Source organism: Fundulus heteroclitus, chromosome 2 (assembly GCF_011125445.2).
Source record: "Fundulus heteroclitus isolate FHET01 chromosome 2, MU-UCD_Fhet_4.1, whole genome shotgun sequence".
In the NCBI taxonomy this organism is placed as follows: domain Eukaryota; kingdom Metazoa; phylum Chordata; class Actinopteri; order Cyprinodontiformes; family Fundulidae; genus Fundulus; species Fundulus heteroclitus.
Genome location: NC_046362.1, coordinates 37,808,699 through 37,833,821, shown reverse-complemented (window position 1 = coordinate 37,833,821; position 25,123 = coordinate 37,808,699). Strand labels below are relative to the sequence as shown.

General features: G+C 40.1%; 4 protein-coding genes across 9 annotated transcripts in view; 1 reads left to right on the top strand and 3 right to left on the bottom strand.

Moving 5' to 3' along the window:
- Positions 1 to 781, bottom strand: part of bicd1a (bicaudal D homolog 1a) — a 40,870-nt gene extending 40,089 nt beyond the window's left edge. For 3 of the 6 annotated variants that reach the window (XM_036126760.1, XM_036126762.1, XM_036126764.1), the window contains exon 1: positions 477 to 781. In XM_036126760.1, coding sequence (XP_035982653.1) covers positions 477 to 692 — 216 coding nt within the window. In that variant the 5' untranslated portion in view covers positions 693 to 781. The remainder of the gene's footprint in view (positions 1 to 476) is intronic. The other 3 variants (XM_036126768.1, XM_036126771.1, XM_036126779.1) reach the window with 1 other exon arrangement.
- Positions 782 to 4,456: 3,675 nt separating this feature from the next.
- On the bottom strand, positions 4,457 to 6,379 carry LOC110368566 (intestine-specific homeobox). Its single transcript, XM_021316713.2, has 5 exons — positions 5,865 to 6,379; positions 5,726 to 5,779; positions 5,467 to 5,615; positions 4,854 to 4,967; positions 4,457 to 4,769 (listed from the first exon to the last, which is right to left on the bottom strand). The coding sequence occupies exons 1-5, from the start codon at positions 6,097 to 6,099 to the stop codon at positions 4,674 to 4,676; spliced, it is 648 nt and encodes a 215-aa protein (XP_021172388.2). The 5' UTR covers positions 6,100 to 6,379; the 3' UTR covers positions 4,457 to 4,673.
- A 4,695-nt stretch (positions 6,380 to 11,074) lies between these two features.
- zgc:110789 (Xan_ur_permease domain-containing protein) lies at positions 11,075 to 20,809 on the top strand. The gene is made up of 12 exons (XM_012862937.3): positions 11,075 to 11,312; positions 11,864 to 11,998; positions 12,185 to 12,342; positions 13,905 to 14,064; positions 14,605 to 14,786; positions 15,115 to 15,235; positions 15,325 to 15,481; positions 16,977 to 17,230; positions 17,515 to 17,679; positions 17,763 to 17,871; positions 17,964 to 18,059; positions 19,872 to 20,809. The coding sequence occupies exons 1-12, from the start codon at positions 11,097 to 11,099 to the stop codon at positions 20,108 to 20,110; spliced, it is 1,992 nt and encodes a 663-aa protein (XP_012718391.3). The 5' UTR covers positions 11,075 to 11,096; the 3' UTR covers positions 20,111 to 20,809.
- A 461-nt stretch (positions 20,810 to 21,270) lies between these two features.
- LOC105926561 (protein FAM180A) lies at positions 21,271 to 24,111 on the bottom strand. The gene is made up of 3 exons (XM_012862939.3): positions 23,904 to 24,111; positions 21,711 to 21,802; positions 21,271 to 21,634 (listed from the first exon to the last, which is right to left on the bottom strand). Exons 1-3 carry the CDS (start codon positions 23,980 to 23,982, stop codon positions 21,314 to 21,316), a joined length of 492 nt encoding a protein of 163 aa, XP_012718393.2. The 5' UTR covers positions 23,983 to 24,111; the 3' UTR covers positions 21,271 to 21,313.
- Positions 24,112 to 25,123: the final 1,012 nt, after the last annotated feature.

The following is a 25,123-nucleotide window of genomic DNA, read 5'->3' as shown; positions in this document are numbered from 1 at the left end:
TGTCCATGCAAACCTCTCCATGCACCTCATTCAGGAGAATCATGTAGAGCACACAGCATGTCTGAGAAATTAGTAAATTCATTTAAAAGCGTACATTTATTTATTGGACAAAAGCAAAAAAGATTCCAGCGGAGCTTCTAGATGTTCGCCCCTAAAGCCAGATTCTGACTGGATGTCTTATTTATGGAGGCACAGTTGCAGAGTTTGCAGCAGGCCTGGAGGTTTGGGCTGCTTCCTGCTCACCCAGAACCAGCAGCTCAACCCTAAATCAGCTTCCTGCCTTTTTATTTGTGCTCAGTTTGAAGCATTTTTAGCTTTTCAGTCTCAGATCAGATCAGATTAGATAACTGCTCCAATTATTTCCCTTTACTGGAGGACAGACCCTCCCTGGCGATGCCCACAAGTTTCCGGACAGCTGACCGCACTGCGCTCCCGTCCTTACCGGGTCCAGACGCTCCCCGGTCCCGAACCCTTACCTCCTGTAGCTGCTCCAACTCCTTCCTGAGAGTCTCCTGATCGGTTTCCAGCTCTGCATATTTCTGCTTCAGCGCCTGGTTCTCCTCCAGGACGGCCAGCCCGCACTCCGCAGCCCTGATCTTCTCCCGGTTGGCCTCGGCCAGCTCCTGCGTCAGCCTCTCCACCTCGGCCCGGTACTGATCCACCGATTCCCCGCATCCTCCACCGGCGGCCATCGCCCCTCTTTCCGCAGAGTGTTTTTATGCCCCCCACCCCCCTGCAGGTCTGATCCAGCGCCGTGTCGGATGGAGGCAGAGCCGGAGAGGCGGGCGGAGGCTGAACGATGCTGAGGATCCGCCCCCCTGTGCGCGGAAGCAGAGGGCAGAAAATATCCGGGCAGGAATCAGAACTTGGTTCCTAAAGTTCTGTTAGCTGCTCTATGAAGAAAAAAATCCCCCTAATTAGACCTTCCCACTGAAAACAAGGTCACTGTTGATGACACTCAGCCAATCGGAGGGCATTATTTCTGCTTATTCACGGGTCGAAGGGCGCCACCTGCTGGTTACTTGGAGGCATTGCCTAGTTTGTACGTCCACAATGGCTAAATAGTCACACCCTTTAAACTTAAAACAACAAACATCTGTGTGCATTCAAGCCTTCTATAATAGATTGTTATTATCTAACATTTGTACCCTGCGCACTGATGTTACTTATTTTATTAAACCTTAATTAACCAGATAATGGAACTGAGATCCAGACATCTTTAACCTTAGCAAAAGTGTTACAATTGAAGTAAATTTATTAAGTATACTTAAGTATGAGCTTAAATCATAGTATTAATGTCAGACATTACTATACTATGAAACATAGTTCATAAAAAGAACATTTCATGTGCTCTGGGTGAAATAAGTATACTCATAGTACACCCGAATAAACTACTTTTTGCTAAGGGCCACCCTTACAGGAGGAAGAAAGGCAGCAGGACACACTGGACACGACAGACAGGAGCAAAGAACAAAACTAATTTGTAATCTGATTTACTGAACAATTATCCTGACAAAAAGAAACTAACAGATAAATATATATTTTAGAGACAAGCTGCAAAACTGTGGAGTGAAAGCCCGACTCACTGCTTCTTTTTTATTAGAATCATTATTATTCTATATCTGACAGAAACCTACCAAATGCTGCATGACTGTAGTTTACACTGTATATATATATATATATATATATATATATATATATATATATATATATATATATATATATATATATATATATATATATATATATATATATATATATAAACAAAAGCTCAAAGTATAAATCAAATCAGTGGTGACATTGTTGTCTTGCAGCAAGAAGGTCCTGGGTTCAAATCCCAGCCTGGGGTCTTCCTGTGCAGGTGTGGGTTCTCTTCCACACCTGCACAGGTGTGGCTTCCTCTCTTTAAATAATTGAGTGCATGCAAGATTTTTTGCCCTGTAATGGACTGGCGACCTGTCTGGAGTGGACCTCGCCTCTCGTCCAGCGACTGCTGGCCAAGAGATGGAGTCTCAACCGACGGATGGATAATATCAGGCCAGTTAAAGTAGATCTGGTCAGTTCAGTGGTAGATGAGGCTGTTAATCAGTGTTGGCTGTTCTGGTGGCAAAGAAATGAACAACAGGGGCACTAAAGGTGCGACAATGAGAAGAAAACAAAAATGGTTCTGCAGGAGGAGGCTGTGGAACTAAATTTTCCCTTCTAATAGTTTTTTTCCCAGTTGTTTAGTAGTTTTGACCAGGGTCAGTGTCACTACTGGTAGATACCTGGAGTCTGCAGAGGTTGTACCCCCAAATTTGTCTGTCCGATATTTACAGCTTTTCAACGTGGGTCTTGAAGCTGCAGGCTTGCATGCCACTAAAACCAGCTCTGTCTGCCTGTATGATATTCTTTGGCTGAGATACTGTGTTAGTTTTACACCAGACGTAAAAAAAAAAAAAAAGAAAAAACAGTTTTCTTGTTAGTCCTCTGAATAGTTTACCTAAATATGTTGAGGCCTGTGTGCTCATTTTGCTCAGTCTCTTTCTTATTTTTCTTATTTTAATTAAACCTAAACTGTTGTCCCAAAGTCTTAGAAATCTCTTTACAATCCCTTTCCAGACTGATAGATGTCTGAAACTTTGTTGCTCATGTATTTCTAAATTTGTATTAGATCAGGGCCTCGTTTGGAGCGTTTTAAAAGCTTTAGCCTACTTAAAGTTGTCACACAGGTTATATTTAACATATTCTAGAGTTCTGGCAGGAATCAGACTGAAGTGTTGCTGCAGAAACAGAACAAATCAACGGGCCTAATGTCAGTTAACCAGGGTGTGTTTTCACATTGAGCTAGGTTGGTTTAGTTGTTGTTTTGCCCTCATAGAGGAACTCATTGTTGAAAACCGTCATCTTCATCTGATAATAAAACTAATGTGATGATCTGCAACATTTAATAGTGATGAAATAATTAACAACACAAGCAGTCTGTAAGGGGAAAAACCTTTTCACAGCACTAAAATCATTCTGTAAACCTGACTGCATTTAGGATTTTAGAGACAAATTAATTTTATTTTATTTGGTGCATTTTTGCATATTTCTTTTTAGCTATTGAGAGTGGTATCAGAAATAATTGTTTTTGTCCCCTGATCCATTTTTTCTGTATTTGCTTTGTTTATTCAGTGCAGATGAAAGATTTTGCTCATTCCTGTGGTGCACCTGCCTTACCTCCAGCAGTCAGCGGCTACAATCTTATGCATTTAGCTGATTTATGATAAGGGTTTGCACACTTTAGCTCTGGCATTAATTATCCATGTTTGATCCATAGGAAAACCGGGTCAAATAGAAACTGTGGATCACTGAGTAGTACATGATAGTTTAAGCAGCATGTCTGCAGTTTCTTGCTCTGGTGTCAAAGTTCATTACAGTAAATAATAAAAGGACAAGTAAATGAAATTCACTGTTTAAAATGGCAAAGTTAGATGAAATGTCAGAAACATCTGTGGAAAAATGACTTTTACAGCTTCTTGTTTTAGTATTTTGCTTTAACCATCGGAGCATTTCATGCCATCTAACAATTATTACTGATTAATTATAATGCCCTCAGTACGATAAATTAGTGTTATACAACAGTGGTCAAGGTTTTGTGCTGCTCCCTAACAACTATTTTTGTCCTCTTTAACTTTACCTCTGCAGCCGGCAATAAATTTCTGCCACAGGCAGTAAACAGAAGATACGGCAGGGGTGAAAAGTTGACTGTTTCTCATAAACCTGTAATCTGCTCCGGTTCTGTCAAAACAGTGACTAATTTGATCTTCCAGGTGGTTCTTTGCTATCTTTCTGATGACTTGTAATAATTTACGTGAAGCTCTCTTAATTATAGAGATGTGTGTTTCCTCTCCTAACAAGTGCATTTAAAGAGGAATTACATTTTTGTTTTACTTTAAGATCATAAAATATTGCCGGTGGAGCAAATTTTCTTCAAAGAAACAGAGGTTTTCAAACTTAATATGCTCAGAAGTTTTTTTTTTTTTTTTTTTTTTTTTTTTTTTTTGTAATATGCTGTGATCACACAGTTATAAAGATATTGCATTAGGTGATAATTTCGCCTTTGGACTGATTTAACAAGCCCTTTAAATCACTGAGCTGACCTGCAAACGACCTCGTCTTACGAGTTCAAATTAAGATAAGGAAAGGTTGCCAGAAAGTCAACCAGATGAACTTTTCATGACATGGCCCTATCTTATCTTTTACAAGGAAGTGTGGCGTCATGAAAAAAGCCGATTGCTGTCCTCCATAATAACACAGCGGTTTCTGCTAAAAGAAATAAATGTCAGAGTACACCTGCTGCTTCCACAGCTTAGTCTATACAAAGAAAGCACACAGGGCAGATTTATCAACAGGTCTTATGTTTCAGACAAAGATGCAGAAATAATTTCAGAAATTCATCTTATTGGTAAATGAGAAACAGTTATTTGCAGATATGCAGCTTTATCTCACTTTGCATGCACGGCACACAATGTCAGGGAAATAAAGTGAAACTTGAGAGATTCTGGTTCCATAATGCACCATAATTTTTCTCATTTAACATAAAAAAGTGATTTTTAAGATTCTGTCAGTCTGTGAGAAATAATGCAGGGCTCTATGGTTCTGTCCCGGACGTGTCAGAGCAGAGTCCTGTGACTGTGGGAGTGTGCTGGTCACAGCTGCCTCGGCCTGGATCTGAAGAACAGTCTCGATGGCACCGGTTCAGGTGTCCAGCACGACAGCCAGCACATCGATTCAAGAGGCGGTTCCTTGGAACAGACACAGAAGAAAAAAAAATACATAATTTTTCTGTCATTCTAAACAGGGAACAAGCTGATTATGTGTAACGTTACCTCGTAATAAAGCAGGGGATGGCTGGTTAAACGCATGTGCCGCCTGGTCACCATCTCCATTTCCTTTAGTGTTTCAGTCTTTCTCCACTTGGCTCTGCGATTCTGGAACCAAATCTGAAGCAAAGATAATAAAATCAAGTTTTACCAGAACATGATAGCTGAAAAGGTTTAGTTTTAAAGGCATTAAACGGTGAAGAGCTTAAGAGACGCGCTGAATTACTCAATCAAGGCCAATAAGCGGTTTACAGCCGACATCGGTGAAAGTATCAGAAAATACAGAATCACCACATTTACATTAAAAAAGCACCATAATTTATTTATGCCACAAGTTACTCAAACATGGGTAACTTCAAAATTCAGAATTTTGTACTTCAGAATGTAATGTGCTGCATGTAAACAGCATGCAAGGTAAAATAAGGATACATGTTTCTAAATATAAGTTGATCTCATTTCTTATTGTAATATTGCGTGTTTTTACGTGTATTTTTAGGATGAAAATATGTAAGATTAGGAACCTTAACATATTTGAGGAAAACTAAAGTCTAGACACATTGCATGTATGCATGTGTGTCCTAACAAACCAAATAAGCAGCACAGGTAGCAGGTGTCGTACCTGTATTCGCCCCTCAGTGAGCTGCAGGCGGGAGGCTAACGCGTCCCTCAGGTTGACGTCTGGATAGTGAGTCTCCTGGAAAACCTTCTCCAGCTCCTGCACCTGGAACGGGGTGAACGTCACCCTGGTTTGCCTTTTCCTCTTCTGACCTGTAGACCAACAATTCTTCAGTATCTCCTCTCTGCATCTGGATTCAAATAAATGGCTCATTTAAAAAGCTGTCTCCGTGATCCACTTCATCAATAAATCTAATGCTCACTTTTATGTTCTGAGGCAGGTTTGGGAAACTCTTTAGGTCTTTTCTGTGGGGAACCTGTCAACAGCGACATTTAAGCTTTAACAGGAAAACTTATCTAACATCTTAACTCAGACCGTCAACGGTGGATTTAAAATCTTACCTGTACACGGATGCTGGTTGTGCACATGACTGTTTTCTTTAATAACAGACCAGTCTCGATAAACTCTTTCCTCTTTTCTGACGCGCGTCGGTCTTCGTAGAATTTCGTCAATTGAATGGGAAATGTTTCTGTGCTGCTGTGCTTCCCTGTCTCCATCCACACTGAAACGTTCTTCTCTGTCTTCTCTTGTCCACATGTCCAGCAGCTTGTCTCCCATCATCAGTAAGCGTGTCATTATTTGTCCCTTTGGGGTGAGAAGTGCAGGTAATGCAGTGATCAGAAATATGTCTTCTGTCAGTCTTTTCCTTGTATTAGGACCTCTGAGGGTAATCACATTCTCCAGTATTCTCCCAGTTAGAAGCAGACGATGTGGTCTCCTCCCTCCACTGGCAGTCTATGCTGGACCTGCATCACATGGTCGTTATGGAGGTGGAGCATCAGTGCACAACAGAACTTTTCCAGGAAAACTTCAATAATCTGCATGCACTTCTTGCAACCGATTAGTGACAGCTCTCTGCGTTTTACACAACTCATATAGATTTGACCTGTTCCAGCTTGATGAGAGGAACGTTGCATTTACAAGCTCCAGACGAATCGTCTGTGAGCTTAGTAGCTGGTTTAAAACTTAGGTAATATTCTACTCCAAAAAAACGTTTGCTTCTCTTTGTTATCAACGGATTTACTGCTTTTTATCACCTTGGCCTTGATGAGCCTTCTCACCCTTCTGTGCTCCTCTTTCATTCAGAAAAAGAACCTTTCTTTGAGGAATTTGTCGCCCTCTAGTGGTTTGGGCCTCATCAGTCGGTGAAGCGCAGTTGTCCCCCATCAATATATGGAGATAATCACCTTTTTAGAGTTTTTCTTGCACCATCATGCCGTCAAGAAGTTTCCAGAAATGGTGCAACAGAGTTAATGTCGACTGTATTTATGAAGAAACAAGCTAAAACAAAGTGGCGCACTGCAAGAACAGATTGACAGTTAAAAAGAAAAGAGAAATAGCACACATAAAAACATGAATAAAAAAAATCTTTAGTTGAAAAGAAATGAAAACAATCTATAAATAGAAAAAGTTAAGATAAAAGCAACATTCTTGTTGATTTGCTTTGTGTGTCCAAGGATGTCTGATTTCCAAGAGGGAGAATCCAGAGTGACCCTCACCTTAAAGTCCAATAGTAGCTGCTGCAGACATAAACTGTTTTTAAAACCTTTACACACATGAATGCATATTCAACCTCTGCAGGTGAAGATGTTCCTTTAGTGTTTGAAAGCATAAAATGCTGGAAAATGCTCAGTTAAAAAACGTTATTCCTAATAGTAACCAACCTGGTAGCTGATGGTTTTCTGGCTGGCAGCTAAAAGCATCTGTTAGTCTGTTAGTTTAGGATTTATTGTTCCTGAAAAGTTTACCTGGTGGCAGTGGGTCAAACAGTGCATTGCTGGGGTGAGTGGGTGGGATCAGTGGCAATGCGTCCGGCCCTTCTCTGGACTCCAGCAGCAAAAACTATGTCCAGAGCTTGCAGTACCTGAATGAAGATGAATGTGTGAGGAAGTCATATAGAAAATGTCACCATGGTCTAAAAGAGGCAGAAAGGAGGCAGCAACAAGTCATTCGTGTTACTAAAAGAAAAACATGACTAGTGCTGAAGAGGAAGTCTACTTTGGCCTCAGTTTCTATAAAAGATCATGGATGTGAGTTTTAAAACTCAGCTTTCATCAATTATTTATTTGATTTACAGTAGGAAACAAGCTCCATATGGGAACCCTCTGAAGACACAATTCAAAATAAGGTAACAGGCATTCCTCATCTGCTGGAAAACAATAAAATCTCATTAAAAACGGCATATTGAGAAATTATTCATACAACAATCAATGGAAACTCTTAAGCTGGTATCAAATCAATCAAACCCTTTCTATAGATGCTGAGCATTTTTCTGATAGTATCCACTTGTGTTTTGCCAATATTAGATGCAGTTGGAAGGCGTCCTTGCCATCAGCTCCCTAACACAAATAAGTGATTTGCTTCTGGCTGCTTGCTCCAAAATGGTAACATTACTTCTAGTCAGAAGAAACATGTTGGAAACATAAAATAGGTCTTTAAAGCTACATCTGTCAGGAGTATGAATATTTCTGACCCTGACTGTAAATATAACGTTGTCTGTTTTAGGTTCTGCTGGCGGGGGATGTAGTGAATATTCTTGCATTTCTCTTTCGAGAAGCAAAGAGCTTCAGCTAAATTTCATCCGTTTTCTAGAATTTGCTCCACATTCGAGCCGATCTGCTTCACGGTTACCTTGTGAACAGCTGATGTCAAAGTTTCCACAAAGGGGCCAAAACACCCCCACCAAATTTAGCACAAATTCAGCAGAAGCCATTTTTTATGAGTGAAACAGAGTCCATGTTAAAAGGAGCCAAATTTCATGGAAAACAAGGAATTCAATTAATAATTGCAGCATTACTCTTTTATGAACGAGGGTCTGATTCTGACTCTAACTACAGGCCGTCTGTTTTCGAACCGGGTGGCATTTACGTTTTTGAATAGTTAATGAGAAACGCATTATAGTTTAAAAGCTGCTCAACAATCTTATCTGTAGAAATATCTTCAGAAAATGAAACCTAAGATGAATCTTTAGACATTCTAACACATTTATTTATCAACCAGCAGCTAAAAGGTAGCTCATCTTCACTGCAACAAGCCCCTAAAGAAGAGTTTGCTCCCCACATGCCTGCATGAAGCGAAAAGGGCCAGAAAACGAGAACAAAAATAACATTCTCACGTTATCTTTAACAGTAAATTTACATTTTACCCATGGCGTGTTAAAGCGTTAAAGCAAATAACTGGTGTAAATTAATTATAATGTGTGGACTTTTGTATTTAGATGCAATCCTGAGCTGTTCTTTTATATGATCTTGAGCTGAGACTTTAAAAAGTTCATACAGTTTTATTATTTCCAATCTGGTCTCCCTGGACGCCTCTGGCAGTGCGCTGGATCAGGAGACTCACAGCGTTGTTTCTGACTTCAGCTGAACCCTGTAACCTTTGTTTCACTGCTCCAGCATCATGCAGTTACGTTTGATCTTTTTAAAAGAACACAAAAACAGGAGATTCTTTTTATGTAACAGAAGTAAAAGCACCGACGGGACATGTGAACGATCACCCTGTCATGCCCTCTTCACCACATCAATTAGAAACGACTCAACTGTTTGAGGCTGATTCATAAATCAAATGGATTCTTTACAGTCATCGTCACGAGATCCCAAAACAATAGCTGTCGATGGGCGGGATGGAAGCGGGGTGGGAAGCCCCGAGTGTCATTTTACCACAAGACATGGTGGATAAAGCAACGCTGACTTAAACAGAATCATTTAACATTGAAATTGTTGTTGCTGTGCTAAAACATTTAAATTATGAGATAATGGGTCTAATTATTACAATGATTAACAATAATTAATGCTGATATCCTTGAATTGCTCTTTCTTTCTCCTACCTTCACAGCCTTGAGTTACATCCCATTCTTGATATAAAGCAGTTTAAATATTAAAGCAGCGTAAACTCTACTTAAACAGGTTTAGGACTGTGTGAATGAGACTTGTAGAAAACCATTTGTGGGATCAGACACTGATGTGGGACGAGACGGCCTGGTTCACAGTCTGTCTGCTCTAGAACTTTCACTCAGGACTGTGTGTAAGTTCTTCCACACCAAACCCGCTCCTCCGTGTCTGATTGGACCTTACCTTCGGCACCGGTGACCGTTGGTGTTGGAGCCGTCCCCAAAGCGTTCAGACAAAGGTGGAGGAAGTAAATTGTCACAAAACTTTGTGGCACAGTTTAAAGGCAAAGCAGGCAAGGCAAATTTATCTGTAACGCACATTTCAGTACAAACAATGCAAAGTGCTTTACATGATTAAAATATAGGTAAATAAAACAGAATAAAAGCAAGTTGGAATAAAATGCAGAAACAAAATAGAACATGGGAGAATAAAAACTAAAAGCAAATATTAAAAACAGTTGGACTACAAAGTTGAACTAATGATGCTTCAGTAAAACAGTTTGACTAGAACAGCCGAAGGCAATCCTGAACAAATGTGTTTTTAATCTTGATTTAAAGGAACTCAGGCTTTCAGCACTTTTACAGTTTTCTGGGAGTTTGTTCCAGATCAGTGGAGCATAGGAACTAAATGCTGCTTCTCCATGTCTGGTTCTGGTTCTAGGTATGCATGGTGCATGGAGAGAGAAAAAGAGGAGAAAACTTCAACAAATATATGAAATACTGAGTTTCAACATGTTTTAGTTTCCTTCAAAAGTGTCAAAAATGTCTTGGTCTGCAGACGCATGAAGGCTTCCTGCCACTGAAACGGTCTGAGCCCACATCCTGACTCCCGGTCCCACACCGTGCTTTTCAGTGAAATGTCATTGGCAGCGTAAATACAGTTATATACATTTTTTTGGGTGAATTTTCTGCTTTATGTGCACCATACTGTGCACATAATGTGACTTTTATAAGATGAGATAAACATTTGCAATCCTGTGACAGAAAATATTAAAAACCACAGATATTTTCATGTCAGTGTGTCGGTGACTTTCTTCCTTCTGGACCACGCTAATGAGGCAGATGTGGGCTGCCATCAAACTCTCCATTTAGACTAATAACGTGACTTAAGCTAATACCATTTGGAGGGAAATGGAGAGGTACGGTAAATTGGGAAATGAAGTTAACGTTTACAGAGCTTTCACAGCGCTCCATGAATACCAGCTTTGTGATACTTTGCCAGCATGTGATCGTCAGGGAGCTTTGCCCCCTAAAAACACATTTTTGTTGTTAAAATTAGAAGGAAAACGGAGGAGCTTCAGCAAGACCACTAACAAACTGATGTATAAGAATAAAACCAAAAGTCCACAACTTCACGGGATTTATTAAATCTGTTTAAGGTGTTTCTGGTTGTGAAATAGAACGAGTTTAACCCCAACAGCAGCAAAAAAGTAATGCAGGCAAATGAAAGCAGGGTCTAGGTTTTCTTTTAGTTTGCCTCTAATGTTTTACTTATAGAGAATAAAAGTTGTTCCGCTTCATGTACTTTGACGTTTGGGCCTTAAAGGTGCATTGTAACGAGGTTAAGGTTTGTTTTACAGTACCTCCAGCCTGCTAAATGCTGGTTGGTCAGCTGCTGCTGCTGTAATTCGGTTCACATGAGCGCTCGCTTGGACCTATTTCAGTCAGCACGAGCTGCAGTCCCATGTCTGAAATCTGCTTTTTCATACCAGGCTGTCCACCTCGCCCGCCTCCCGCCTCTCTGTCAGATGCTTCAGTCCTCTCGCTTTCGTTTGGCCTTCTCTCTTTTTGCTATTCTGCATCTTTTCAGACTTCAGGACAACCAAACCGGAGCCAGAAGGCTGAAGCTGACATGACCTCAGAGAAAGAAAGCAACGGACTCGACAACTATGCCTTTGCGGTGAGTTTAACACGTTTCCTGCAGCTTTTTATTTGTTCTGAAAATGACACGGAACATTCCTGTTTGGAAACCTGGAGATTAATTCAATCCCCTTAAAGGCATTGCCTGTAGAAACAGACGTAGTTAAATGTGTAAGATTAGGATTTTCTTCTTTCTTATCCAGTGAGTTTGTGAAAGTAAATCTTTACATGCTGTCAGGAGCTGGGAACAAATTAAATAGCTGATAAAATTATAAAATAAAGTTGTCTGTTTGCATTTTCGTGTCTTTATGTTCTAAATAAAAGGCAAACAAAGCGGAGAGACACTAGTAAAAGTAGTTGTTTCCCCTCATGGGATTAGCAGGACCCATTATGGAAGTTTATTTGTTACAAAGAGCTTACGTTTGCTTCCCTTCACATTACCGCTTTAGGTCTAACCAAGTTAAACATATAGTTTTCTGCCATAAAATTAAACATTTGATCTAAATCTGTAAAAACAGATCAGGACAGGAAAGTTTGGGGTCAGTTCTTGGCTGCGTCTTCACTGACATCTTTCTGTGTGACAAATTGAAGCTGGAGGGACGTTTCTGTGATCTACCTGAGAAAGAAGAGGACCTGGACTCCTCTGTCGATGAAGACACCAACAAGCTAGCGTACTGCGTGACAGACGTCCCCCCGTGGTACCTCTGCATCCTCCTGGGCACACAGGTATGTCGGTAAAACGGATCCAAGGCCGCGTGGCGTCCTGCCTCACATAACGACATCAAGCGCGGTAGGTTAGGCTTTGTTAATCCTGAAGGTTGCAGGTTTGTGATTGAACAAAGTCGTGCATTAAATGCTGAAACTCTTTCATGAACTTTTAATTCAGAAAAGGTCTCTCCTTTGCTCCTACAGCACTGTTTAACGGCATTTGGCGGCATCATCGCCATCCCCCTGATCCTGGCTCAGGGTCTGTGTCTGCAGCACGACGGCCTCACACAAAGCTACCTCATCAGCACAATCTTCTTCGTTTCTGGAGTCTGCACCTTGTTGCAGGTTACCTTTGGCATTCGGTAAGGATCAGATAAGCATGGATCTTATTAGTAATTGCTGATTAAACACGGTGGCGGACCTAACTGAGCGGTTCTACTCAGCAGACTGAAGAGACCAGACTTTTATCTGGAGCTGTTCTTGTCTGCTTTGATGCTGAAGTTAGAAGTCAAGAAAAAAATAATTCACTGATGCTGAAATGGATCTGCTGAAGCGTGCATTTATCATACAGTGCTGTGAAAAAGGGTTTTTCAGATTTTTGTCACACTTTTTTTTTGTTTCTGATCATTCAGATTTAATATCAGACAAAGAGAGCCTGAATAAAAACAAAAAAGGAGACTCGTTCATTCATGAGGGGAAAAGGTTATCTATGTCAAAAGAAGTTTTCCCTCCCCTGCTGGTGATATTTTAGTTTGTTCGGATCGACCACGTTTTTGGAAAGCTGAAATAAGGTCAGTTAAGGTCAGAGGTCATGAACAATAGAAAAACAGAGGCTGGGCAAAAATGGCCACCATTTGAGAGATTTGAAGTCAAGACCAGCGCTGACCCGAAAGAAAACAAAGGCTCGTCTCACATTTTCCAAATAACAAAAACCAACATCCTGATGTTTGACTTCCACCAACCCTGCTTAGGTTCTGTATCTGAACCAGAAGCACACCAGCAGGTCCATCTCTGGATGGCTCATAAATAAAATAAATTAAAGTGACAGAGCGGCCTAGTCAAAGTCCAGACTTAATCCTGATGAGATGCATCTGAAAACAGCTAGTTGCATTTATTTACTCATCTCTGTCTGGAATTAAAATAGATTTGATGATCTGAAACGTTTTAGTGTGACAGAAAAGCAAAACCTGAAGAAGTCTGTCATCTTTTTCCCAGACCTGAATCCCTGGTGTTACCGATGCATAAAAAGAAGACCTTAAATGTGCTAAAAAAAAGCTGCTCTTGTTGAACTCTTCAGATTTAAAGTGTGATTTCCAGCTCTGAGCTGCAGCTCAGCCTTCCTGAAAACCGTCGTCACAGCTCGATCAGCTCAGGAATTTTGGGCTCATTAAGTTTGGAATCTAGTTCCTGCTCAAACCAGCATTCTCCTGGCTTAGCACCACTGATGCTTTCTTGTCCTTTCCCAAACTCTCAGGAATGAGCGTCGTGTTGAACGCAGCTCTTCTCCAAGCAAACCAAAAGAAAACCTTTCCCAGCGTCATTTCTCCTCTCCCTCACAGACTCTTCAGCCCCTCCAACAACTTCCTGCACGTTACTGATTTACATGCTTCTCTTTAAAGCCTGATGCCTGTTGTTGATAGTGAGCAGCATGGAGACAATCATTAGCAGCTGATTGCTTTAACCGAACCTCGCGTCTGTGTGTCTAATAGGAGAGTCACTCTCTAGCTTCACATGATTTGAATTAAACGTGTTTACAAATGCAACAAACGGAGACTTCTGAGTCGTTTCGCCCTATTTTCTAGCCTCCGTTATAAAAGTTTCCCAATCAGCCCAACGATGTCTGTCGTGATGACATCTAAATCATCTCAGATGTTTTTATTTTTTGTTACCAGTCCTGGATTTATTCGGCCATCTTTGTTTCCAGACTGCCCATTCTCCAAGGCGGCACATTCACCCTGCTGGCTCCCTCCATGGCCATGCTGTCCATGCCTGAGTTTACGTGTCCTGCTTGGACCCAGAACTCCAGCTCCGTCAACACCTCCTCGCCAGAGTTCATAGAAGTCTGGCAGAGCCGAATGAGAGCCGTGAGTAATCTGTGAGCATTTACGCGTTTGTATTGTAGGGCCGGTCTGTTTAACGGCCGGAAGAACGTCTGATCAGTCACAAGACTCCACAGGGTTTGAACTTTTTACTTCCAAATTTAACGAATGAAAAGAGATTTGTGTCGATTATCTGATTTCTTGCAGCAGGAGCTGAAAATGAGGTGGCTAATTCTCTTAGATTAGGTAAAAATAAGGCCTGTATGTCAGATGGAGTTAAACTAGGTAAAAACATAGAATTTTAATTATTTAATTTTATTTCTATTTCAAATATTTTGATACAATTATGGATTAAAACCATCAGCCCAACAAAATGGTGAGGAACGGTCACGCTCCCCCTTGTGGCAGAAACGCGTATTACAAAAACAAAGACAAAAGTGAACCACACCTTCCTTTTATTTTACTCTTACAAAAGTTTGCGTGTTAATTTCTTGCTTAATGTTTTTCAGGTTGCCTTTCCAGGCTTTAAGTGATTAACCATAATGCTGATAAAATGCCTAAATCTGATCTCGTTTGTGTCTTTAGCTGCAGGGCTCCATCATCGTGGGCTCTCTCTTCCAGGTGTTTGTTGGATTTTCAGGCCTCATCGGCCTCTTCATGCGCTTCATCGGTCCTCTCACCATCGCTCCCACCATCAGTCTCATCGGTCTGTCGCTGTTCGATTCAGCGGGCAGCAGTGCTGGCAACCACTGGGGCATCTCTTCAATGTGGGTGAAATTCTGTTAGTAACAAAGCAACAGGGGGACAAAAAAAAAAAGATCTCTTCATATTTAGCCAAATTTTAGTTTAAAAAAACAAAAAAACAAAACAAAAAAGACAACAACACTGAAACGCGTTTATGTCTTTTGTTATTATGAATCTTTTTCTTTTTCTAGTTAATTCAAGTATAAAAAATGCAATCTCCTTATCTGAATCTAATCTTTACACAAAGAAAGCCTGTTGTACTTTTCTTCATTCAGAGCCTACTTAGTTTCCCAGTTTTCTGCCTAAGACGGCACATTTCAGACTGATTCTCTTTGTTTCTGTCTTTCACAGGACAACGGCGCTGATAATCCTGTTTTCCCAGTACCTCCGTCACATAGCCGTGCCCTTTCCTACGTACAGCAAGGATAAAAAGCTTCACACCTCTCGAGTCTACATCTTTCAGATTCTCCCTGTACGTAGCTATAGAAGTGATTTCTTTTTTTTTTTTTTTAAACCATCAAATATGACCTTTTTTGTTTTACAACCTGATTCAATTCTCAGGTCCTGCTGGGAATCACAGTTTCATGGCTTATTTGTTACATCTTGACGATGTCTGACGTGCTTCCCGCTGAACCAGGACATTATGGTTACCTCGCACGCACAGATCTGAAGGGAGAAGTGATAAGTCAAGCTCCCTGGTTCACATTCCCTTACCCAGGTAAGATGCTTCAGTTTCAGACCTAAAAAGCATTTTATCTTCGTCTATGTTGTGGAAAATGTCCGTTTGTCAATTTAAAGCCAGGGAGGATTTTTGCGATGTCAAAAAAAATTTGCTTTTATACATGATTTCAAAGTTTTTTTTCCAAATTAATGTGACATTCATAATGCACAATTCAAGTGAAACACCAACAAAGCCGTTAGAAAGATTTTAATGTGAAATTTAAGTGAAGATGTAATAAACTGGTTATATAACCTGGTTGTATCAACTTTCGATTAATTTTCAGGATTCTGTCTTGTTTTACTTAATACCTGTCATCAATCTAATTAACCAAAGATAAGGTTAAGCTGTCATTTCCGAACTTTAGCTGAAGCCACAGTTTGCAGAGAGGATAAAAATAATGAAAATGTTCAAAATGCTCAGTTAGGGGAAGGGTAATATACTGCCAGTGAATTAGAATATTATAGAAAACTAATTTATTACAGTAACTCCATCACTAAGTGAAACACATTATAAAGATTTATTAAACACACACTGATGATTTCAAACCTTTATTTCTGCTAAATATGATTATTTTTGGCTCACAGTGAATGAAAAGACAACATTAAAGATGACATTACATATTTAATGTACAGTTTTACACAGAAAAAAAGTGTTTAATACCTGTTGGTATTTTCCAAAGCCACTTTCAATCCGACAAATGAGCCTCATTCAATCACATATCCTAATTTATTAAATGTGACTCCATACTTTACTGTACTGTCTGAGAGACCGGGCGCCTTCCTACCTAAGATGACACACAGCCCTTTATGTTGCACCTCAGCTGTACTATTTCTAAAACTTTTTAAACATTCTTATGTTTTGTTGTTATTGTGTGTTTAATGTTCTTATGAGCTATGAGGTATGCATTAATCATAGTTGTGTGTAAAATGACAATTAAGGCTCTAAATGGAATCATTGTCCTCACAGACCCCAACCAAAGAAGACCAAAGGCTGAAATTAAATCAAAAGTCGCTTTATCAAAGTATTAGTTGTACAAAATTTCAGGTTATTTCAGCTTTTACTTGTATCTTTTACATTTTTCCTTCTAATAGATTTTTCTCGGTTGAATTTCACAGAACAAATGTTGCTTTATTTTGTTGGATCAGTCAGACGAATCATTTTGTCTTCAATACAATCTGCTGGCTTTCCTTAGGAAACTTTGTGACCTGTCTGAATGATTTAACAGAGTAGACTTTATAAAGTGACTCAGGATGAAATGTGTTGTGACTCGCTGCTAAATAAATAAACTGAAGTTATTTTAACAGGAGTGTGGAGACTTTTCAGAGCCTCTGCATAGTGATTAGAATGAAACTAATAAACAGGGAAGCCATGGATAAAGGGTCCAGTTTACTGTTTATCTAAGCAGATCATTTAACAGACTGCCATGCTTTATGTAATATTTCATGCACTAAATATGCATTTTCTGCTTTATTGTGCCTAAAACCAAAACTAGGACAATGGGGAAAGCCGACAGTGAGCCTGGCAGGGGTAGTCGGGATTTTGGCCGGCGTGATTTCCTCCATGATCGAGTCTGTTGGGGATTACCATGCATGTGCAAGATTATCTGGAGCTCCACCGCCACCAAAACACGCCATCAACAGGGGTATCGGGATTGAGGGAATAGGCTGTCTGCTGGCCGGAGCATGGGGAACGGGAAACGGAACCACTTCTTACAGCGAGAACGTTGGAGCCCTTGGTATTACAAAGGTAAGACAGCCTGAAGTCCTCCAACCAGAGGTTAGTTTAAAGCCTGCATGTTTTAGATCTGCCTCTGCTCCAACACATCTGAGTCAAATAAACGATTTACCTTTTCAGCCAGTCGTCAAGGTCTGCAGAGGCCTAATAACTAAACCCTCATTAGGTTCAGCTGAGTTGATCCACCTAAAACACGCAGGACAGCGACCCTTGAGGACTGACTTTGGACGCCACTGATCTGATCATGAATCAGGTTAAAACACCAAATAGTTGAGTGAGATCTGCTAATTTTGCAGGTTGGGAGCCGTGTGGTCATAGTGGCCAGTGGCGTGTTCATGGTGGTGATGGGGATACTGGGTAAAATGGGCGCCATGTTTACAACCATCCCCTCGCCTGTGATTGGAGGAATGTTCATGGTCATGTTTGGAGTCATTTGTGCAGCAGGAGTTTCTAACCTGCAGGTAGGCGCCATTTAAGCATTTAAAGCATTTAAAAGACGTCTTCTCTAGCATTGATTAGAGTGTTTTTTTTCTCATATGTTCAGTACACAGACATGAATTCATCCAGAAATATCTTCATCTTTGGATTCTCCATGTTTTCTGGGCTGGTCATTCCTAACTGGATATTAAAGAACCCCAAAGCTATTGCTACAGGTACATCCCCAGTTTGTGTTTTATTGTTTCCATTTATGGTAATTGTAATTTTCCAAAAATAAGTTTAAACGTTTAACTCGTGTTGTTTGCAGGTGTGGTAGAATTTGACCAGATGCTGCAGGTACTTCTGACAACCAGCATGTTTGTGGGAGGTTTCTTTGGCTTCATCCTGGACAACACCATTCCAGGTGATCTCACATATATTAGTAACACCAAAATCAGCTTTAGTCACCAAGTTTGTGCAAATAAACAAGGAATCTGACTGCAATTCCATTTTGTTCTCAATGAAGAAATCTTAAATATTGATATGTAATAATCTTTAAAGAAAAGCAGCTTTGAAGAATATATCCTGAAATAAACAAACTGTTCAATGATTTCCCTTTTCATTACTTTTAAACTGAAAACATGTCAGACATTCTTGGGTTTTTAGAATATTAAGGAGGGATATTATGTTAAGATAAGAAAACCTTTATTGTCCCACATTGGAGAAATTCGGGCGTGACGGTGGCAAAGACACAGACAGAGTTACACGCAGTTTATAGTCGTGAAAAATAGGCAAATTTAATATTAAGTTAGTTCTTAAGCAGCAGAGTATGAGCTTTATCAGAAATGGCAAAAATAAATAACAGTAAATAACCAGAGATCTGGTGTTCGTGTAATTGTTTCTAATCAAGAGTCTTTGTTGTTACTAAATGTCATCATAGTCAAATTTTTTTGGAGACACGCTCTCGGTGTGTTAAAACATTTAACACACAGACACAACAAGACATAATATTTCCACACTTTTCTTTTAAAATATGTAAACGAAATCAGTTGATTGTACTGACCAACATGCTTCCTGAGAAACTTAAAGCATGCAAATAGTCTTTAGGGTCCGATAAGAATCGTATCCGAGTCCAAAAAGTCCGATATCAGTCCCGTTGAGAACGATATGAGTTACCGTGTTGTTGCTCCATGGATGATGCACTTATGCCCGCAGTAAATTCTGCACAGTAACCCTAAGCCTTAATTTACAGAGCTGTGTAATAAGTCACTCCCTGAGAAATTAGAGTGTGCAATTAGGCATTAGCAGCAGTGTGAATGCAACTTGTACCAGACCCCGCAGCTTTGGGAAAGAAGCTGTTATGCTTTGATTTATTTGTTCCTGAAGTCTTTATCTGATGGAAACAAACAAACTGTGAATTTCCCAGGTGGGAGTGATCTGTGGTAATTACGTTTGGTCCTTTTCTGGACTCATGCAACATAAACCGCGTCCAGATCTTGTAGACGGCATCCCACAATCCTCTGCGTGGTCCTTCCTCTCCTGCACTGTGCAGCTCCCATACCAAACAGTTATGCTGTGACATAAAACACTTTCTATTGTAGCTCTGTAAAAGTTTTTTAACAGCTTAGTGGAAAGTCCAGGCCGTTTCAGTTTCCTGAGGAAGAAGAGCCGTCATTGGGCCTTCTTCACCAGGAGGGAGGTGTTCACAGTCCAGAAGAGGTCAGAGGAGATGTGGATGTCCACGCCTCCACCACCTCCCCCTGTATGCAGAGAGGAGGTGTTCAGTCCTCCTGGACCTCCTGTAGAATTATTTTGTTAAGAACTGCTAAGTGCATTCTTATAATACTAGACAAACTTTGTCTTTTCATTTACCATTAAGTACTAAAACTCAAGTGCAATTTTCTTTTCGGCATCATGGTGCAAAAATATGGAATGAATATGGAAAATATTTGGAATTTTCAGAGATAAATGGTAGAAAGTCTTTGAAAGAAATACTGTTATTAAAAAAACAAAAATTATGTATGATTTTACAAATATTGACTCCCTGGAATCTGAAAGCTAAAATGTAAACCTGTACATATCTTTTCTGTTTTCTGTCTCGAGTCAAATGTCTTTCATGATGTGAGCTGCTTGATGTGTTGTTGTTTTAGGGGTGTGGCCTTTGGTATAAGCCCTAATGGGTTCCAGTCACACTCCATCACATTTCTTATCTTATTGATGTCTTTGTTGGCTGTAGGATCCAAGCAGGAGCGAGGCATCCTGGCCTGGAACAAAGCTCATGAAGACGACTCCTGTGAAACCCTGGAGACTGGAGAAGTGTACAACCTCCCCTTCGGCCTGACCTCCTACATGTCCTCTTTCTCCTGGCTGCGGTACATACCTTTCTGCCCGCCTGGCATGTCCAGCTCCCTGGATCCAAAGCAGCCGCTGGGAACTCCCGATCCCGGACAGATCATGATTGGAGTTGGTTTGTGAGGGATGCTTTTCGTGTCACGGTGGCATAATTTGGTATTTTCCAAATACACCACCGACAGAGGCAGCTCGGATTATGCAACATCTCAGAGACAGAGTACTGTAAGAACAAAGCGCAGAGAATTTGAGGGATTTCTGAGGCGATATTTGCAGATAACATCGTTTTATGGTATAGGTCACCGTTAATTTCACATCCTTTTTGATGATGTTGGATTTTTAAGTGCCAACAAATGGTGCATTAAATTAAAACAGAAGGATGTAAAAAGATGACTTAGAACATCAATACAAAAAAATATAATCTTTGATGTTTCTTAGGAATAAACTGGTGACTGTGGAGCTGAGATGCTTAGACTGGAAAACTAGAAATATTCTACAGCAGAGATGTCTAAGATCATTTTAATATATTGATAATCCTATAGGGCTCTGAACATTGTTCACTTGAAGTCATTCTGTAAATCTGTGATATTTCCTGCTAGACATGAACAAAGTAAAAAGTTGAATTAAAAAAAAATACATATTTGACAGGATTTGTAAAACCTGCAGAGGCGAGGATTGTTTTTTATCTAATATAACCCTCTAAAAGTGAACAATAGCTTAAATTCATGTAGGAGGAGTGAAATATATTGTCCATCGATCTGCTGCTGTGAAAAATATCCTTTACTTTACAGAAATGTTTAATTAAAAACTTCCATTGGTTAAAAATGTTGCATATTTTTTTGGAAAGATATACTTATGTGTTTAATGCAGTGGTGCTTTGCTTTGAAAGTAATTTCTGAGAGGATTTATTATTTCAGCAGATTAGAAATAATCCAATACTGAATCCTTCTTTAACCCATGGAGATTTACACTCTTACCAAGGCTTTCATATACTGGATGTTAAACATCATATATGCATATTTCTTTCCGTTCAACGACTATTTTGTTGTGACTCGTGTTTTGTTCAGGTACATTTTTTTCCAATTTTCTTTCTGAGACGGTTTGAGATGTCAGCTACATGCAGGTGCTACTAAATTAAATATACAATGTAAATATGATGTAAATATGTGATTTCTCAGATAAATCATTTTGATTTCTGTTAATCTCGGTACCGATTCTGATTTATTTCAGGTGCAACAGTTTGATGATTTTAATGGCTTTCTTTTTTAAAAGTATGTACATTAAACTTAAACATGTAACCTTTAATACAGATCACCACTTAGTTTGTCCTTATGTCAGGTCTCTTTTGATGGCTTTGTACAAACCAACAAAGGACTCTCCCCACATTTCCCTTTGGTGTACAGAATCAGAGCCGATCATCTTCTGGGTTGTGTACACGAGGGTCATCACGATTCGCTCAAAGTCCTCCTGGTGCAGCGGGCCGCGGTGACTCGAAAGCTTCGATATGAGCCTGAACACATCTGCTAGCTTCTTGGGAAGGACCTCCTCGCAGATGATGTCCAGATTTCTTGTCTGATGGAGCGAAGACAGCTCAGCGTCGTCAACTGAAAACTCGCCGCTGGGCTCAAAATGCACGCCAGCCATCAGGATCTGTTATAGAAAGGAAAAAAAAAGACTGAGCAAACATACATCTAGGGATACTTATGCGTTATTTATGTTCATTTACCTCAAATAACAAATGGGCGTCGCTGATGGTGTTATAAAACGTTGGATTTACCGCCGTCGTAGATCCTCTGGTCACTCCAGCTGGAAACAGGGCTTTTGTGTAAAAAAAAAACAGATAAGAATGATTTAAACACTAATGCAGAGGTTTAGCTTTACTTTCAACTTTTATATGCATGTTTTCAGAATCATTTCTGTGAACTCTCAGAAGCGGGGTAATGAGGTAAATCTTTGTGTCAAATAAAAAGGACTCTTTCCCTCAAATGAATGGTTTCTGCTGTTTGGGCAGATGAGCGACCTCGGTTCATCTCGCTGACGGCGGGACGTCCTGCTCCTCATCAAAGGACCGGCATGTCATGCTTTTTAAACTCTGTGACCTGCAGACAAATTCTGTCTGCAGACACTAAACCTCAAAGGTAGGAGGAGAGTCAAAGGAACATGGAAAATGCTGCACGGTCCAAATGATTTCAGCATGCAAGGTATGGCCTCAGTTTTCCTGGCTTCGCTTAACCGTCAGACCAGCATGTGTACAGCGATGGGAGTGTAGTCATGTGAAGGCCTTTTTAGGCTTTGCCCAAAAACATTAGCTTGAAACCCAGCAGGCGATAGGAGAAAGGACGATTGTTCTGATGTTTCTGTTCTTTGTGTAGAAATAAGAACATTCAGTCCGGTGACAACAGGGGACAACGCAGCATGGGAAACACTGCCTGCACGGCACCATCCCCTCCCAGAGTTAGCATGTAGCGTGTTTGTGTGTTGGATGTGTTCACGGCACACAGAACGTTAAAAGCAGTTCATCAGCCATGTGACACCATACGTGTATGAGCAATCTGCTTAATCGATTAAAATTCACGTCAGTCCATTCTGGCTGACAAGACACTATCACACATTTCTTAATTGCAAAAGATATTTCACGTGAGACTCTATGTTCAAAGTAAAAAAAAGATGTTTGCATACAGATACATCCTGTTTTCCTGTTTGGTTTCTACCTTAATAGCCCATAAAGGTGTTTGGTGAAACGGAACATTAGCTGATCTGATTAAAGCTAAAATCAACCTATTCTGGTTCTGGGACAACTTCTCTGTGCATCTCTGGGGAATTAATTATTTCAGCTCATAAGGACAGACATCACAGGAGAGACAGACACCAGGAAAGGCGCCCAGCGTATTCTGGAACTGGAATTCAGAAAAGACAGTAACATTGAACCTTTCCTTTCTTCACTGGGAGCATTTGGAGGAAAGACGGCTCACAAATCATCAGTAATTGGCACCACCAACACTTACATAAAATAAATGCAAGAAAAGGTTTTTGTTTTATTCTTCATGAACCTTTAATTGTAAATCCAGGACTTCCTGTTTCCCTTGTGTATAAATATGATGCCACACTGTCCCGTTTCTCCCACTTACTGCTCCCGCAACTTTGGCCTTTAGTTTTAAAACTGTGGATGACCTTGTTAAGTCGATAAAACTTTTACTCTTTTATTATAATTATAAATAAAAAATATTGCTTTTCTTTTGACAAACATTTAAAAGATGAACTCAAACACAATCCTTCAGTTCAGGGATTTTATTTTTTACAGAAAGAAACTGAAGATGTTTTGGATCCACGTTGTTTTCTGGCCAACATGCTCTGCTGATGTAAAGCATCATTAAAGATGGAAAACGTGTCATGATGATCGTACTTTTGAACAGTGTTCATAAATCTTTATGAATGTTGAGCAGCCTAACTTGAGGAAGCCTTGCCGGGCTGTGAGATGCGATTATGTGTAAAACCTCAGAGCATCTCAGCGGTGAGCTGCACACACAGCCCATCTGCTCACCAGCTGAACTCTCAGAAAGGAATCTGAAAAAAACCCAAACGCTTTTCTTTCATCACCAGGATTAATTATCCTGTCTCTACATTTTACTTCCCATCAGTTTAAAATCAAAGAAGCAGGAAGCTAAACTAACTCTGCCAATCAGCCACGTAAAAATCCATCCCACCAATCAGATGATGTGACATCTTGCAGATAATTGGTGCTTAATCTGAGCCGGTCATTGTTTATTCTGAGACAGCCTTCCACTGTCTAAGGACAAATGTGAAGCTGCAGTGTTTACTGCATGATGATTAAATAACATAATTAAATAAAACAGACATTTAATAGGTATTAGGAATCGGTAAGTCTATGTTTTATGCTGAGCAAAGATCCATGTCTTACCTTCCGTCTGGGAATTTGTGCCGTCTGTCCTGACGTAGCAGTAGAAAAGTCCAACTGTCACCATTCTCCACGAAAACATGGTGACCGGTTTACTCTCTAATATTAGCTGCTAAAGTCGGCCTTTTATTTTCCTAAAGACTCAGGGTGCTCTTGCTGCATTCGTCTCCACCTTTCCAGACCAGCTTCCTCACATTAAACCGTCCAGCACCTCCTCTTCATCACTTCATCAGAAACTTTCTCTCCCCTCCCATGACCATATGACTTCTCACTTGCTCTCTTTGTGCCTCTAAAGCAGCATTTTAAGTTGGTATCAGGTTCAGAGACTCTATTTTTAGGTTCTTGTTCTTCTTGATGAGCTCCTGATTCTAGGATATTTTTTGTAGCTTCTTTGCTTCACCTTGCTTTTCCTCTGAATAATAAATTACTGTAGTAATTTACATCCTGTAGTGAAGAAGGTTAAAAAAGTCATGAAAACGTTACTTTCAGTCGTTGGTTGCATTTAAACACGCAGTGTCTTGTAAAAGTGTCCATATCCATTAACTTTACTGGGGTTTCATGAGAGACTGACATTAAGCAAAACATCATTATGAGGTGAAAGGAAAAAGATAATTGAGTTTGTCTCGTTAGGCACCTAAACATGGATGATTTATACCATGTTTGGTCTGATTGTGCTTTTCTATATGAAAGTTACAGCATTTTGATTTTTTTAGTAAAAGGAGGCAAAGTTTGAGCCCTGGTCGCTCCCCCTGGACATGCTCAAAAACTCACCGTTTACTTTTAACCTCACATGCCTTAAAGGAATACTGACCAAATTTGAAGTCAAAACGGACCCTTTTATCCAAAATGGGCGACTTCCTGTTGGTTTTAGGATTTTTTCCCTTGTTTTGTACTAAATTATAGGTTATACCGGTTGGCCTTGTAGAGTTTAGGGGTGCCACGGCCGCTTTTTTCACCTAGGACTGATGTTTGTGCCAAGTTTGGTGGCTTTTTGAGACTGATTAAGTCCCCAAAAAGCCACTTAATTTGGGAGAAATTAAGACAACCTTCAGAGACAGCAGGCCTTCACAGGGTTTTGCTGCTCAGTCCTTAGCATAGGGAATAATAAATTACAATAAAGTTATGGGTGCAATTTAAAGAAAAAAGTTCAGCTCATCAAAGCGTAGTGGTACCAGAAGAATTTCTCAGAAGTCATGCTAGTTATTGCTCTTAAGTAGAATAAA

Bases quoted from the DNA above. Each gene is read 5' to 3' on its own strand.
- LOC110368566 (XM_021316713.2), bottom strand. From the start codon at position 6,099: ATGACACGCTTACTGATGATGGGAGACAAGCTGCTGGACATGTGGACA. The intron at 5,780-5,864 runs GTAAGATTTTAA...CGCTGTTGACAG, and splicing joins CAACCAGCATCCGTGTACAG to GTTCCCCACAGAAAAGACCT. The intron at 5,616-5,725 runs GTGAGCATTAGA...GTTGGTCTACAG, and splicing joins ACCTGCCTCAGAACATAAAA to GTCAGAAGAGGAAAAGGCAA.
- zgc:110789 (XM_012862937.3), top strand. From the start codon at position 11,097: ATGTCTGAAATCTGCTTTTTCATACCAGGCTGTCCACCTCGCCCGCCT. The intron at 14,787-15,114 runs GTGGGTGAAATT...TGTCTTTCACAG, and splicing joins CACTGGGGCATCTCTTCAAT to GACAACGGCGCTGATAATCC. The intron at 15,236-15,324 runs GTACGTAGCTAT...TTCAATTCTCAG, and splicing joins ACATCTTTCAGATTCTCCCT to GTCCTGCTGGGAATCACAGT.
- LOC105926561 (XM_012862939.3), bottom strand. From the start codon at position 23,982: ATGTTTTCGTGGAGAATGGTGACAGTTGGACTTTTCTACTGCTACGTC. The intron at 21,803-23,903 runs GTAAGACATGGA...TTTACACAAAAG, and splicing joins CACAAATTCCCAGACGGAAG to CCCTGTTTCCAGCTGGAGTG. The intron at 21,635-21,710 runs GTAAATGAACAT...TTTCTATAACAG, and splicing joins ACGCCCATTTGTTATTTGAG to ATCCTGATGGCTGGCGTGCA.